This window comes from Schistocerca gregaria, chromosome 10 (assembly GCF_023897955.1).
Source record: "Schistocerca gregaria isolate iqSchGreg1 chromosome 10, iqSchGreg1.2, whole genome shotgun sequence".
Classification (NCBI taxonomy): domain Eukaryota; kingdom Metazoa; phylum Arthropoda; class Insecta; order Orthoptera; family Acrididae; genus Schistocerca; species Schistocerca gregaria.
In genome coordinates this window covers 156,578,854-156,594,604 of record NC_064929.1, presented here as the reverse complement: position 1 = coordinate 156,594,604, position 15,751 = coordinate 156,578,854, and the positions used below count along the sequence as shown (strand labels likewise).

General features: G+C 43.1%; 1 protein-coding gene across 1 annotated transcript in view; it reads left to right on the top strand.

Moving 5' to 3' along the window:
* LOC126293222 (homeobox protein Hox-A4-like) overlaps nucleotides 1-9,901 on the top strand; it is a 222,141-nt gene extending 212,240 nt beyond the window's left edge. The window contains exon 3 of the mRNA XM_049986344.1: nucleotides 9,610-9,901. Within this exon, the coding sequence (XP_049842301.1) occupies nucleotides 9,610-9,901 (292 nt within the window). The remainder of the gene's footprint in view (nucleotides 1-9,609) is intronic.
* The last annotated feature ends 5,850 nt before the right edge of the window (nucleotides 9,902-15,751 follow it).

Genomic DNA, 15,751 nt, shown 5'->3' with positions numbered 1-15,751 from the left:
TTTTAGGTACAGATATTTTAGAAAAAGTTTTGTGTCTGCAGCATGCATAATTTTCTTTCTATTCACACACACATACTACATACATGTTTCATAACTGTTAGTGGATTCGTTTCATTTCTTTCAGGGATGAGGTAAAAAGTTTGCTTGATTATATGTACAGTAAATGTAATACATAAAGTATATTGTATTCATAACATTTTACAAAATATGTACCTTAATTATGCATACTGGTTTTGGTGTACTTGTCTGTTATCTGTAGAACTTCTGATATTTTCACACAGTTTCCCATAAGTTATTAATCAGAATTTTCGAGTACTGTAATAGATATATCAAACAAAATATTAGTTCTGAAACGAAACTGTTAGTGTTTTCCTGTGAAACATTAACGTTATGTATAACACATTCGCTCTTAATCATAACGTTAAATTATATTACAGCAGTTATTTTTATGTTACAGTCGACTGCCCTGTTCATTAACTTTTAACTATTGTTTGATAGTTTATTGTAATATCTATCGAAAATGTTTCTTCTGATAAGCAGAGGCATTTGTTGAGAAGGGAGAGAGATACTGTTGTAGCTTATCCCTCATATTGAGTCTGGCAATGGAATTTAGGCAAATTAAATTAGGTGAAGTTGTAGGAATTACAGCAGTAAATGAGACACAGAAATTAGTAGAAGATCTTGTTTACTATACGCAGTATAGGGGAGAACAGAAGCTTCAAAGGTATGCTGCAACAGAGACACACTTGAGATTCGACAGTACACGATGTCCTCCACAAAACGTTGCGTCTACCGGCGTACAAAATGTAGCTTCGTCAAAAAATCAAGCCTGAGTACAGACCACAGAGGAAAGCATTCGCAGAGAGAGTTCCGGCAAAAATGGGTGAAAACGGCATTTCTCCATTTAGCCTGTTTCTCGGACGAGACTACGTTCTACACTTACGACAAGGTAAACACTCACGATTGGCGTATATGAGGAACTGACCCCCCCCCCCCCCATCGCACCGCTACCATCAATGTGCGGTGTCTATTGTTGAAGGACAGGACTACAGGCCCACTTTTATCCACGGAGCCTACACTTAGTTCAGTAATGTACATAGGCACGCTGGAACTGTATGCTTTGCCACAAGTTTCACGCTAGTTAGTTTTCTGGAATTTAGTGCGGTAAGGCTATGTATGATGCTGTGTAACCTGTCGCTGATATAAGTCGCTGTGGCACTGAACTGTTGTCACTACATTTCCGATAGGAACTTAAGCTTCCGTTAAGTGATCCTTCAGCTGGTTAACTATTTGTAGCACACCGAATTTAGGAGCACGCAAACGATGAAATTTCTACACGGAACAGATGTAGTCCTTAAGAGAAAACCCGAAACATGTTTAAAACAATCTGTTACTTTCATGAAACTGTCATGTACCATGTACAGTAATAAGATACGCACGCTTTATTCTTTTTTTGTGCGTGTTTAGTTCTGAAAGAGTGTTGTGTGATTACTGTACGTTAGATAGATTATTTGAGTCCTACAGGTTGCGCCTTATTCCTTAGGCATTACATAGTTGGTGCTGCATATCTTTAAAATATATCAGGACTCATTTATCACTATTTATGAGACTAGCCTATTTATTTCAGTTGCTCTGTTGAGGGGTGAATAGCAGCACTGTGTGAGTACAACAATATCCACAGGTAGAGCAAACAATGACAGAGTTGGTTAAGTTCTCATGGTCATAGAATGCAGAATTTTTTTAAGCAGGTCATATCCGCCATTGACTGAACAAGTTCTTTATTCCACCACTTTCAAGTTGTACTGCAAAAGGTTTGCTTCAACACACGTTTGACTTTAAAATACTCCAACATACGTACAAGTCATCGTCGCTAATACGTCTGTATATCCACAGTGAGAAGGCTTATTTCAACACCGGACACACAGAGCACATTAGAGCATACACACACATAACAGACACACATCATCAGCAATAACCTTACATACACATAAAATACAGGACATCCATTTGGAAACGCGATGTTAAAATACTCCACTGATTCATAAAACTCACAAAACGGACCTGTTCAAGAATCGAGGATACATTCATATCAGAAAACTAGGTAGACAAAATACTGAATAAGAAATGGGAAGTGACTCAGTGCAGTTTCTAAAAGTACCTGAAATGTTTTATGGATGCAGGTATCAGGGATTCGTAAGAGGTGAACCCATATCTGCAGAAAAATTCCACAAAATTTATTGAACACAAACAATTTATCGGGTTACCCTCCATTCAGAGGCTGTTGCACGCAGTGATTGTTATTGACATGTAAATAATAGATTTCAGCTATCAGTCATCCTTTTGAAATTTTATTGGCAGATCTGGATTTCACCTAGAAACTTGCCATTCTCGATGCACTATCATTTTTAATCATTGCATTTAATGCCGGTTGGTCGGGCTTCATCCACAGTTCATTTCAAAAGGACGACTGATAGCTGAAATCTATTATTTACAAACAACTTATATTAGGCTTCTAATTATTAAGTTAAGCACTTTTAAATGACTGTTAAACTGTCTACAATACTCGAATGCTGTAATTATGACAACGTGCGAAGGCGCCATTGAAACAACGAAATAAACATTTAAATGTGCCACTAATTAAGGCATCAACATAAGGTCAAAACTTTAACTTTAAAAGCCCCAATGGTTACAGCACACAGTTTAGCACCAAAATTATTTAATCACATGGGAAGAGATTGGGACAGTGTGGAGATGTGAGCGGTTTCACATGCTGCCAAGGTTGCATCGACTATGAAGAGTTTCACTGGGGAACCCTTGCACATCCTCCATACAGTCCCTAACGCTCCCCTAGCGATTTCCATGTTTTTGGAGCCCTCGAGAAAGACATTCGTGGCATTTGCATCAGCAGAGACGTTCACAACTGGGTCCAATCATGGTCTCATAGGAAACTGCAAACACTTTTCCGTGAAGGCATTGACCGTCTTCCCCCATAGTGCGATAAATTTATTTAACAGTTATGGTGATTACTTTTGAAATAATAAACAAATGGCTCAAATGACTCTGAGCACTATGGGACTTAACATGACATCACATCAGTCCCCTAGAACTCAGAACTACTTAAACCTAACTAACCTAAGGACATCGCACACACCCATGCCCGCGGCGGGATTCGAACCCGCGACAGTAGCAGCAGCGCTGTTCCGGACGGAAGCAACTTAAACCTCTCGGCCACAGCGGCCGGCGAAATAATAAACGGCTTATTTACTTTTCTCCCATATGGCTCTTTTTCATTTGATTGCACCTGATAAATAAATGCAGTGTGTCCCAGCAGGAATGGTCAGTATTCACGTATATGACAGGGACTAACATCCGAAGCAAAAAAGCCTAGTAAACATTGACCCTAACATTCAAATCGTAAGAGCTATGAACACTTGTTGATCTTCGCCACTAGGAAACATATCTACTGTAAGACATTTCCCTCCCATATTTTAGGAGGAGGCAGTATAGATAACAAGAAGAAAAAACTTTCAGTGAACATGGAATGTAAAGGGTCTACCTTGACAGCTACATCCACATGACTCCACTGCCATTCACAGTCAGGTGCTTGGCAGAGAGTTCTTCTAACCATCTACAGACTACACTCCTGGAAATGGAAGAAAGAACACATTGACACCGGTGTGTCAGACCCACCATACTTGCTCCGGACACTGCGAGAGGGGTGTACAAGCAATGATCACACGCACGGCACAGCGGACACACCAGGAACCGCGGTGTTGGCCGTCGAATGGCGCTAGCTGCGCAGCATTTGTGCACCGCCGCCGTCAGTATCAGCCAGTTTGCCGTGGCATACGGAGCTCCATCGCAGTCTTTAACACTGGTAGCATGCCGCGACAGCGTGGACGTGAACCGTATGTGCAGTTGACGGTCTTTGAGCGAGGGCGTATAGTGGGCATGCGGGAGGCCGGGTGGACGTACCGCCGAATTGCTCAACACGTGGGGCGTGAGGTCTCCACAGTACAGCGATGTTGTCGCCAGTGGTCGGCGGAAGGTGCACGTGCCCGTCGACCTGGGACCGGACCGCAGCGACGCAAGGATACACGCCAAGACCGTAGGATCCTACGCAGTGCCGTAGGGGACCGCACCACCACTTCCCAGCAAATTAGGGACACTGTTGCTCCTGGGGTATCGTCGGCGAGGACGATTCGCAACCGTCTCCATGGAGCTGGGCTACGGTCCCACACACAGTTAGGCCGTCTTCCGCTCACGCCCAACATCGTGCGGCCCGCCTCCAGTGGTGTCGCGACAGGCGTGAATGGAGGGACGAATGGAGACGTGTCGTCTTCAGCGATGAGAGTCGCTTCTGCCGTGGTGCCAATGATGGTCGTATGCATGTTTGGCGCCGTGCAGGTGAGCGCCACAATCAGGACTGCATACGACCGAGGCACACAGGGCCAACATCCGGCATCATGGTGTGGGGAGCGATCTCCTACACTGGCCGTACACCTCTGGTGATCGTCGAGGGGACACTGAATAGTGCACGGTACATCCAAACCGTCATCGAACCCATCGTTCTACCATTGCTAGACCGGCAAGGGAACTTGCTGTTCCAACAGGACAATGCACGTCCGCATGTATCCCGTGCCACCCTACGTGCTCTAGAAGGTGTAAGTCAACTACCCTGGCCAGCAAGATCTCCGGATCTGTCCCCCATTGAGCATGTTTGGGACTGGATGAAGCGTCGTCTCACGCGGTCTGCACGTCCAGCACGAACGCTGGTCCAACTGAGGCGCCAGGTGGAAATGGCATGGCAAGCCGTTCCACAGGACTACATCCAGCATCTCTACGATCGTCTCCATGGGAGAATAGCAGCCGGCATTGCTGCGAAAGGTGGATATACACTGTACTAGTGCCGACATTGTGCATGCTCTGTTGCCTGTGTCTATGTGCCTGTGGTTCTGTCAGTGTGATCATGTGATGTATCTGACCCCAGGAATGTGTCAATAAAGTTTCCCCTTCCTGGGACAATGAATTCACGATGTTCTTATTTCAATTTCCAGGAGTGAACACTTACATCTTTCTGTACGAGCTCTGATTTCTCCTTGTTTTATTGCGATGATAATTTCTCCGTGTGAGGTTTGCGACTTTAAAATATTGTCACACTCAGAGGATAAAGTTGGTGATTGAAATATTGTGAAATGACCTCGCCCCAACTGAGAACGTCTTTGTTTTAATGATTCCCGCTCCACTTCGCGTATCATATCTGTGACACTCTCTCACCTATTTCGCGATAATAGAAACGAGCTGCTATTACTTCGATTTTTTCGATGTCCTCCGACAATACTATCTGGTAAGGATACCATACCGCACAGTAGTGCTCCAGCAAAGGGCACACAGAGTACTGTAGGCAGTCTCTTAAGTAGACCAATATCATCTGCTAAGCGTTTTGGCAATAAAGCAACGTCTTTGGTTTGCCTTTCCCACAGGATTATTTATGTGGTCATTACAATTTAAGCTGTTCGTAACTGTAGTCCCTAGTTATTTAGCTGAATTGGCAGCCTTTAAACTTGTGAGAATTATTGTGCAATCGAAATTTAAAGTGCTCCAGTTACGCAAAACACCGTTTTTTCTCAGTACCCAAACATGTTTCGGCACCACTATGCCATCATCAGTGGGTTTTCGTCTTTATTTATTCTGCAATGTGAACATTTTTGTTAAATAATTATAAAATTACGTGCATCTTTAGTCCAAACAACAGATCGTTTCTTTTTGTAAATACCTTTCCATTTGCTGTGCATGAATTTTCTGGATCACCTTTGTGTTAATTGCTACAGGTAGCTTGTCATCTGCAACCAAACGATGTTGATGAGAAAATTTTTTGCTGTGAGTTAAACTATCTTCTAGAATGTAATTTAGTTTGAAACATCCTGGCAGATTAAAACTGTGTGCCGGACCTAGACTCGAACTCGGGAGTTCGAGTCTCGATCCGGCACACAGTTTTAATCTACCAAGAAGTTTCATATCTGCGCACACTCCGCTGCAGAGTGAAAATCTCATTCTGTAATTTAGTTTGTAGTGAAGTTTTCGCGCCTATATTCGTTTCTGCTTACGTTTTCGTAAACGTGCACATTGCAGAATAAATTCACATTGCAGAATAAATAAAAACGAAAACCCACTGATGATGGCTCATTGGTGCCGAGACATGTGTCTGTACTGAGAAAAAAACGGTGTTTTGCATAACTGGCGGACCTCACAACCAAACCAACAATTTAAACTGCAAACAAGGCCAATGCAAGGAGCTGCAAATAAAAAAAAAAGACGAAATTTAAAGGATTTCTTTTCTTTCTCATGTTGATGACCTAATACTTTTCCTTATACAGAGAAAAGTGCCGCTTTCGTACCATACAAATATCGTGTCCAAGTCATTTTCGAGGTGGTTTTGATCTTCAGATGAGTTATGTGTTCACCTTCGGTATTGTGAACACATCTCTTCTACTGAACGTGTGCTCATGGTTTTTAAGGTATGCATTTCAGAGCCCCTGCTTACTGGACATTTTTTTTTGCTTTGGTCTTTACTAATTCCTCAGAAAATATGGAAAGAAAAGAGCTAGAAGTAGAAGAGATCAATTTTACAGTATTCAAGATGTGGAAGTGCTCTTAGGTCTTAAGGGGTGCGTTTCAGAACCCTTTGTTCACTATGTTTTTTTTGCTTCAAATAATCATTCCTGTCACAATCATGAAGATTGCCTGTTCCTTGTGGGACACCCTCCATAGGCAACGAGGCAGAAGCGAACCAGACGAGTAGGACAAAGGAAGAACAGAGATGCTAGAAGTCTAGGCGAGTCTCGCCAGCTGTATATTTACGAGTGTGATTTATAGTGCAATGGTAATTTAAAGCATTTCTTTTTTTACTCATGTGGACGACTCGTACTTTTCTTGAAACAAAAAAAATACCGCTTTTCATACCATACAGATATCATTTCTAAGACATCTTACAATTGGTTTTGAGCTTCTGATGAATTACTTGTTCATCTTCGCTACTGTGAACATCTCTCTTCCATTGAACAAGTGCTCAAAGCACGCATTTTAGAGCCCATGGTTACGAGACTATTTTTTTCTTGTTGTAGTCCATTCTATCTTGTAAGTAGGCTGTTTAGGTTTTTATGTTGGTAACGGCACGTAGCGCTCTGTATTAAAATCACTGACTGTGCTGTGTGCAGTCTGTGGCTGATGCATTGTTGGAATATACGCTATTGGAGTGTTGGGCAGTTGGATGTGAACAGCGCGTAGCGTTGCGCAGTTGGAGGTGAGCCGCCAGCAGTGGTGGATGTGGGGAGAGACATAGCAGACTTTTGAGAGCGGATGATCTGGACGTTTGTCCGTCAGAAAAAGGAAATTTGTAAGACTCGATGTCATGAACTGACATATATATATTATGACTTTTGAATACTATTAAGGTAAATCATTGTTTGTTCTTCATCAAAACCTTTCATTTGCTAACTATGCCTATCAGTAGTTAGTGCCTTCAGTAGTTTGAATCTTTTATTTAGCTGGCAGTAGTGGCGCTCTCTGTATTGCAGTAGTTCGAGTAACGAAGATTTTTTTGAGGTAAGTGACTCGTGAAAGGTATAGGTTATTGTTAGTCAGGGTCATTATTTGGTAGGGGTTATTGAAAGTCAGATTGCGTTGTGCTAAAAATATTGTGTGTCAGTTTAGTGATGATCAGAATAAGTAAAGAGCGAAATGTCTGAGTACATTCAGTTTTGCTCAGCTGTTTGAAAATCAAATAACGTAATGGGTTTACCAGCACAGTAATTCATAAATTTTTCGAAGGCGAGGTTTCAAGGTATGCATTTAGCACCCCATGATAACTAGAATTTTTTTTTCAAACTGGAAGAAGGACAAAAGTCTGTCGGAAAATCCGTCATTTATTACAGATGTTGATTGTGGCTGTATAACTTAGTCATTATCGGTACATTACCGAAGTGTCATGTAGGTCCCAACGTTTTAGAGCATAATATGTGACACATGACGCTAACATTTGCGTGGCAGACAAGACGCTTTGGTAATGCACAGAAGATGAATATGTCAAGGTCGAAATCTAGACCTGCAATAAATTAAAGATTTTGCTACTGGATGCTGTTCCTCCTTCAGCCTGTATATTCAACGGTCGCTGCGCACACACGAATTCAATGGATTCCAATTTATGCATTTTTTAATTTTTAATTTTTTTACATATATATTCTTAATACTGGTTGGCCTACTATGGGTCACATGAAATAACTTAGGTATTCTTTCCTTTCTCCTTTCTTTCCAGGAATTTTTCAATCTTTCCCTATGTTTTTACCTTCTTTCTTGTGTCCATATTTCACCTGTCATTTTTTTGTTGTCTTCTGGAAGCCCTTGAAATTTTTTAACTTTTAATTTTCTTTGCATATATATTCTTAATATTGGTTTCGTCTACTATGGATCACATGAAATAACTTACGTATTCTTTCTTTTCTCCTTTCTTCCCAGTAATTTTTCAAACTTCTCTATGTTTTTACCTTCTTTCTTCTGTCCCTTTTGCACACATCTTTTTTTTTTTCTCTCCTGGAAGCCCTTCAAATCTTTCTCTTTCTCCTGTTTCTTCCTCCATTATTTCCATTTCCTTCAGGTCTGCTTTAACTTCTTTTCAAATGTTCAAATATGTGTGAATTCGTCCCCTTTGTTCTGATATGTGGAAACGTGATGTATCTTTTCAGTTTAGTCAGATTTATTTTGATCTCGCGAGAATAGTATAACTGAACAGATTTCTGAAACTTCGCTAATTTCAATTTCAACACACACACACACACACACACACACACACACACACACACACACACACACACACAGACCCATGCCCGAGGGAGGACTCGAACTTCCGGCGGGAGGAGCCGCGCAATCCGTGAGATGACGCCTTGAACCGCGCGGCCATTCCGCGTGGCTAACTTAATTTATCCACGTCATTGATGTTTTGGTGGTTGTGTCAAAGAGGTGAAAAATTCTTTTTGTTAACCTGCTTTCCCCCAGTTTTTTTAGGAGTCCACAGAATACAACTCTCCTCTTCCTCATCGTGTCTGATATTTGCTCTATTTTTTCGTAAACTTCTTTGTTACTTCTTAATTTCCATTTCCGATTCTCATATTTTACTTCCAAGATTTTCCCGATTATTTTCCTTCCCTTCTTTTCCCTTTCACATTTTTATTTATTTTTTTAGTTTATCTATTTATTTATTTTCGGTTCAAATATCATTCCTGTAATATACCAGACTGTTGATTACTGCTGCTGGGAGACCTACTGTAGGCAACGAGGCAGATGAAAACCACACGTGTGGGACAAAGGACCAGCAGAGACGCCAGAAGTCTAGGCGGGTCCTGCCAGCAGCATATGTATGACTGTGAATGTGTGTGTGTGTGTGTGTGGGTGTCTGTGTGTGTGTGTGTGTGTGTGTGTGTTTGTGTGTGTGTGTGTGTGTGTGTGTGTGCGTGCGCGCGCTACTATTTGCGTGGTAGCCGTGTCCCGCCGGCTGCGACAACGTCCGCGACACCGCTGCGAGACGCATTGATTAATGGAGGCCCGACACAGCAGGACAGGACTGCAGCTCTTCTCGGGCGACCGTAAGACGCCGGGAGCCGCTAGACGCCACAGCGGCGTCTGCTCCGAGGGTACGGCGTCTGGGACGCAGCGGGCGAGGCCCGGGAATCTGGTTGGCTGCCCGGCAGGCGTGGGGGCGGATCTGGACGGCCGGGACTGTGGGGGCGGTGCGGGCGGCGGCGGTGGCGGCGTGGGTGCCGCCGCCCTCCCGCCGAGACGGAAAGCTGCTGGGTACGGGTACAGGAGAGATTCCCGGACTGAATGGACCGCACTGCAGGCTCTATAGTGGCTTGGTCCGGAGTGTACTCTGCCTCACCGATAAGAGGGGGGTGCCAACATCTGCGAACATACCAGCATACGAATATCAAGAGCTCAGAAGGGAAGCCGGTACTAAGCAAGGAATGGAAAGACAGAAGGTGGAGACAATATACACTGACAAGCCAAAACATTATGACCACCTGATTAATAACCTGTTTGTCCATCTCAGGAACTTAATAAGTCACCGATTCTGTCTATCAGGGATTCGACAGTGTGTTGGTACGTTGGCCGAGTTGCTGTTGTGATCTTCGGTCGAGAGACTGGTTTCATGCAGCTCTCCATATTCCTCGAAATCCAGAAACCGTTTGACTCGGTGCCCCACTGCAGACTCCTAACTAATGTACGAGCATATGGGATTGGTTCCCAAATATGTGAGTGGCTCGAAGACTTCTTAAGTAATAGAACCCAGTACGTTGTCCTCGATGGTGAGTGTTCACCGGAGGTGAGGGTATCATCTGGAGTGCCCCAGGGAAGTCTGGTAGGTCCGCTGTTGTTTTCTATCTACATAAATGATCTTTTGGATAGGGCGGATAGCAATGAGCGGCTGTTTGCTGATGATGCTGTGGTGTACGGGAAGATATCTTCGCTGAGTGACTGTGGGAGGATACAAGATGACTTGGACAGTATTTGTAATTGGTATAAAGAATGGCAGCTAACTCTAAATATAGATAAATGTAAATTAATGCAGATGAATAGGAAAAAGAATCCTGTAATGTTTGAATACTCCATTAGTAGTGTAGCGCTTGACACAGTCACGTCGATTAAATATTTGGGCGTAACATTGCAGAGCGATATGAAGTGGAACAACCATATAATGGCAGTTGTGGGGAAGGCGGATGTCGTCTTCGGTTCATTGGTAGAATTTTGGGAAGATGTGATTAATCTGTAAAGGAGACCGCTTATAAAGCACTAATACGACCTATTCTTGAGTGCTGCTCGAGCGTTTGAGATCCGTATCAGGTCGGATTGAGGGAGGACATAAAAGCAGTTCAGAGGCGGGATTCTAGATTTGTTACTGGTAGGTTTGATCATCACGCGAGTGTTATGGAAATGCTTCAGGAACTCGGTGGGAGTCTCTAGAGGAAAGGAGGCGTTCTTTTCGTGAATCGTTACTGAGGAAATTTACAGAACCAGCATTAGAGGTTGACTGCAGTATAATTTTACTGCCGCCAACTTTCATTTCGCGGAAAGACCACAAAGATAAGGTACGAGAGATTAGGACTCGTACAGAGGCATATAGGCAGTCATTTTTCCCTCTTTCTATTTGGGAGTGGAACAGGGAGAAAAGATGAAAGTTGTGGCACGAGGTACCCTCTGCCACGCACCGTATGGTGGATTGCGGAGTATGTATGTAGATGTAGATGTAGAAGCTTCTTCATCTTCGAGTAACTACTGCAACCTACATTGATCTGAATATGCTTATTGTAATCATCTCTTGGTCTCCCTGTACTATTTTTACCCTCCACACTTCCCCCCGCGCCCCCCAAAAAACTGAATTCGTAATCCCTTGATGCCTCACAACATGTCCCACCAACCGATCCCTTCTTCTAGTCGTTTTATCACAATATCCTCTTCTACCCTATATATCGCACCATATGTCCACCCACAAGTCATGCAATTTTCTAATACAGGGGTATACCAATCAGGTTCCTTTCAGAGTATGCAGACACAATAGCGCCTTTTTTAGCAATCATGTACAACCGCTCACTTGACGAAAGATCTGTTCCTAAAGACTGGAAAGTAGCACAGGCCACACCAATAGTCAAGAAAGGAAATAGGTGTAACCCATTGAATTACAGACCCGTATCACTGACCTCAATTTGCAGTAGGGTTTTAGAGCATATACTGTACTTGAATATCATGAATCACCTTGAAGAAAATAACTTACTGATACATAACCAACAGGGATTCAGAAAATATCGTTCTTGTGCAACACAGCTAGCTCTTTATTCCCATGAATATCAACAGCTCAGAAGGAAAGCCGGTACTAAGCAAAGAATGGAAAGAAGGTGGAAACAATATGCAATGACAAGCCATAATAGTATGACCACCTGGTTAATAACCTGTTTGTCCATCTTTGGAACGTAATAGGTCACCGATTCTGCCTATCATGGATTGGACAGTTTGTTGGTAGGTTTGTGGAGACTGTTTTGATGCAGCTCTCCATGTTACTTTGTGCAACCTTCTTCATCTCCGTGTAACAACTGCAACCTACATTGCTCTGGATATGCTTAGTGTAATCATCTGTTGGTATCCCTGCACTATTTTTACCTTCTAGGCTTGCCCCCAATACTAAATTGGTGATCCCTTGATGCCTCAGAACATGTCGCACCAACCGATCCCTTCTTCTAGTCAACTTGTACCACAATATACTACTCTATATGTCGCACCATATGTCCACGCATAAGTCATGCAATTTACTTAAACAGGATGTAAGAGGTCCATGAGTACGGAATTTATTGCTAGCGCACTCGAGCAGATGTAACTTCCGTGGATTGCTCACGCGCTGCCTGCGATATGTAAGCTACAATAGAATCGCAGACCAGAGAGTAGGGTCGGCAGCAGTTGGAGTAGTAGCTAGCAGTCTGGCGAATAGATCACGCTCTTAGAGAGCAGTTGTCTAGTCGTATAGTTCACAGAGAGCACTTGTGTCCTATATGGAATTAGCAAGGCTGGTCGTGGAGAACGATGGCGGTACCTGAGCGATGTAGTATAAGGTAAAAGTTTATCATAAGTTATTGCCACCCGCATATGTAATTTGCAACAACTCATTTTTCACTATTGTTTTACCAAAGTCACGAGTAAACAATTTTCAACAATTTTATAATAATAATCTCTCTTATAAAGATAACTTTTGACAGTCATTCATCTGAATTTAAAGTTTATACAAATTTCTCTTACCCATAGTCATGCCAATTATCGTAAATAAAATCACTTGTTTTTCATACATAACAAAATCAAGTGGCAAGCATTACACTGGGCTGTGACAGAAAAAAATTTCTTATAGGAGCAGATATATGCGCGTTATCCGGCGACTTCATTAAGGTAAGAATTTTCAATATATTCAGAATGATCTTTCAGGGCCATGACACAGCACTGCCGACGTCCAAAATTTACCAGTTTAAATTCACAGTCGGTTAATTATTGAAAGGTTATACGTGAGCAACAATTTTATTGAGGGTTTAGTCACATTTTTATTGCGGGGTTACGGAAATAAACTGTTGGGAGGTTACAACGGGTATACCAGTCAGGTTACTTTCAGAGTATTCAGACACAATAGCGCCTTTCCTAGCAATCATATACAACAGCTCACTTGACGAAAGGTCTGTTCCTAAAGACTGGAAATAGCACAGATCACACGAATATTCACCGAGCGAGGTGGCGCAGTGGCTAGCACACTGGACTCGCATTCGGGAGGACGACGATTCAATCCCGTCTCCGGCCATCCTGATTTAGGTTATCCGTGATTTCCCTAAATCGCTTCAGGAAAATGCCGGAATGGTTCCTTTGAAAGGGCACGGCCGATTTCCATCACCATCCTTCCCTCACCCGAGCTTGTGCCCCGTCTCTAATGACCTCGTTGTCGACGGGACGTTAAACACAAATCCCCCAACACACACACACACCAATATTCAAGAAAGGAAATAGGAGTAACCCATTGAATTACAGACCCATATCACTGACCTCAATTTGCAGTAGGATTTTAGAGCGTATACTGTACTCGAACATCATGAATCATCTTGAAGAAAATAACTTACTGATACATAACCAACACGGATTCAGAAAATATCGTTCTTGTGCAACACAGCTGGCTCTTTATTCCCATGAGGTAATGAGTGCTGTCGGCAAGGGATCTCAGATCGATTCCATATTCCTAGATTTCCAGAAGGCTTTTGATGCCGTTCATCACAAGCCACTATTTATCAAATTGCGTGCATATTGAGTATCGTCTCAATTGTTTGACTGGATTCGTGATTTCCTCTCAGAGAGGTCACAGTTCGTAGTGATGGACGGTAAATCATCGAGTAGAACAGGAGTGATATCTGGCGTTCCGCAAGGTAGTGTCATAGGCCCTCTGCTGTTCCTGACTTACATATATGATCTAGGTGATAATATGAGCAGCCCCCTTAGATTGCAGATGATGCTTTAATTTAAAGTTTAGTAAAATCATCAGACGATCAATGCCAATTACAAAAGGATCCAGAGAGAATTTCTGTATGGTGCGAAAAGTGGCAATTGGCACTGAACAAAGAAAAGTGCGAGGTCATCCACATGGGTACGAAAAGATATTCGATAAATTTTGGGTATACGATAAATGGCACAAATCTAAGGGCTATCAATTCGACTAAATACCTAGGAATAACAATTACGAGCAACTTAAATTGGGAAGACCACATAGAGAATATTGTGGGGAAGGCGAAACAAAGACTGCGCTTTGTTGGCAGAATACTTAGAAGATGCGACAAATCCACTAAAGAGACAGCCTACATTACAGTTTCTCGTCCTCTGCTGGAATATTGCTGCACGATACGGGATCCTTACCAGGTAGGACTGACGGAGGACATCGAAAAAGTGCAAAGAAGGGCAGCCCGTTTCGTGTTATCGCGCAATAGGGGTGAGAGTGTCGCTGATGTGATACGCGAGTTGGGGTGGCAGTCACTGAAACAAAGGCGGGTTTTCTCTGCGGCGAGATCTATTTACGAAATTTGTTGACACTCACCTACGTAGGGAGAAATGATCATCATAAAAAATAAGAAAAATCATACCTCGAACGAAAAGATTTAGGTGTTCCTTTTTTCCAGGCGCCTTTCGAGAGTGGAATGGTAGAGTAGTAGTATGAAAATAGTTCAAAAATGGTTCAAATGGCTCTGAGCACTATGGGACTTAACTTCTGAGGACAGCAGTCCCCTAGAACTTAGAACTACTTAAACCTAAATTGCCGAAGGACATCCCACACATCCATACGTGAGGCAGGATTCGAACCTGGGACCGTAGCGGTCGCGCGGTTCCAGGCTGTAGCGCCTAGAACCGGTCGGCCACCCCAGCCGGCAAAAATGGTTCGATGAACCCTCTGCCAGACACTTATGTGAGAACTGCAGAGTAACTATGCAGATGTAGATGTATATGTAGGTGCCAGTGATTTGTATACGCGCGTAATATCAATCCCACAGGGTTCGACTGGATTCACATCAAGCAAATTTCGTGGCCAAGGCGTCAACAAGAGTGCTCTCTCATGCTCCTCAAACGACTATAGCGTGGTTCTGGCTTTGAGACAATTATCCTACTGGAAAATTACATCGCCGGCAGGGAAGACATCAAGCATGAAGGGGTGCAAGCAGTCCACAGTTGTGAACGTGTCACAGGTCCCATGCAAACACAGCAGATTGTCTCCCATAGCATAATACTGCTCCCACCAGCCAGCGTCCCTGGCGCTCTGCACGTTTCGAACCGCCGTTCACCTGGCTGACGGTATGTGTGGAACCGACCATCGACCTGATGTAGCATAAATGTCAATCATGAGGTGACACGTTTCCATTGATTCACGGTTCAATATTGATAATATCTTGTCAATTGCAATGGTAACTGACGATGTTGTAGGGCCTACATGTGAACACATAATGGTCGTCTGCTGTGGAACCAAATGTTCGACAATGTACTACGAACGCTATTGGCTCGAAACACTTGTGCGCGAACCAGCATTGTGCTCCTCTGGCAGAGATGGAACAGCTTGGTATCTATCCTACTTTGCAGAGCCTCACGTTGTGTGAAGAGCCCATTATTGGCCAGTGCTAGTTTCACTGTCTTTCCACCACTTTCC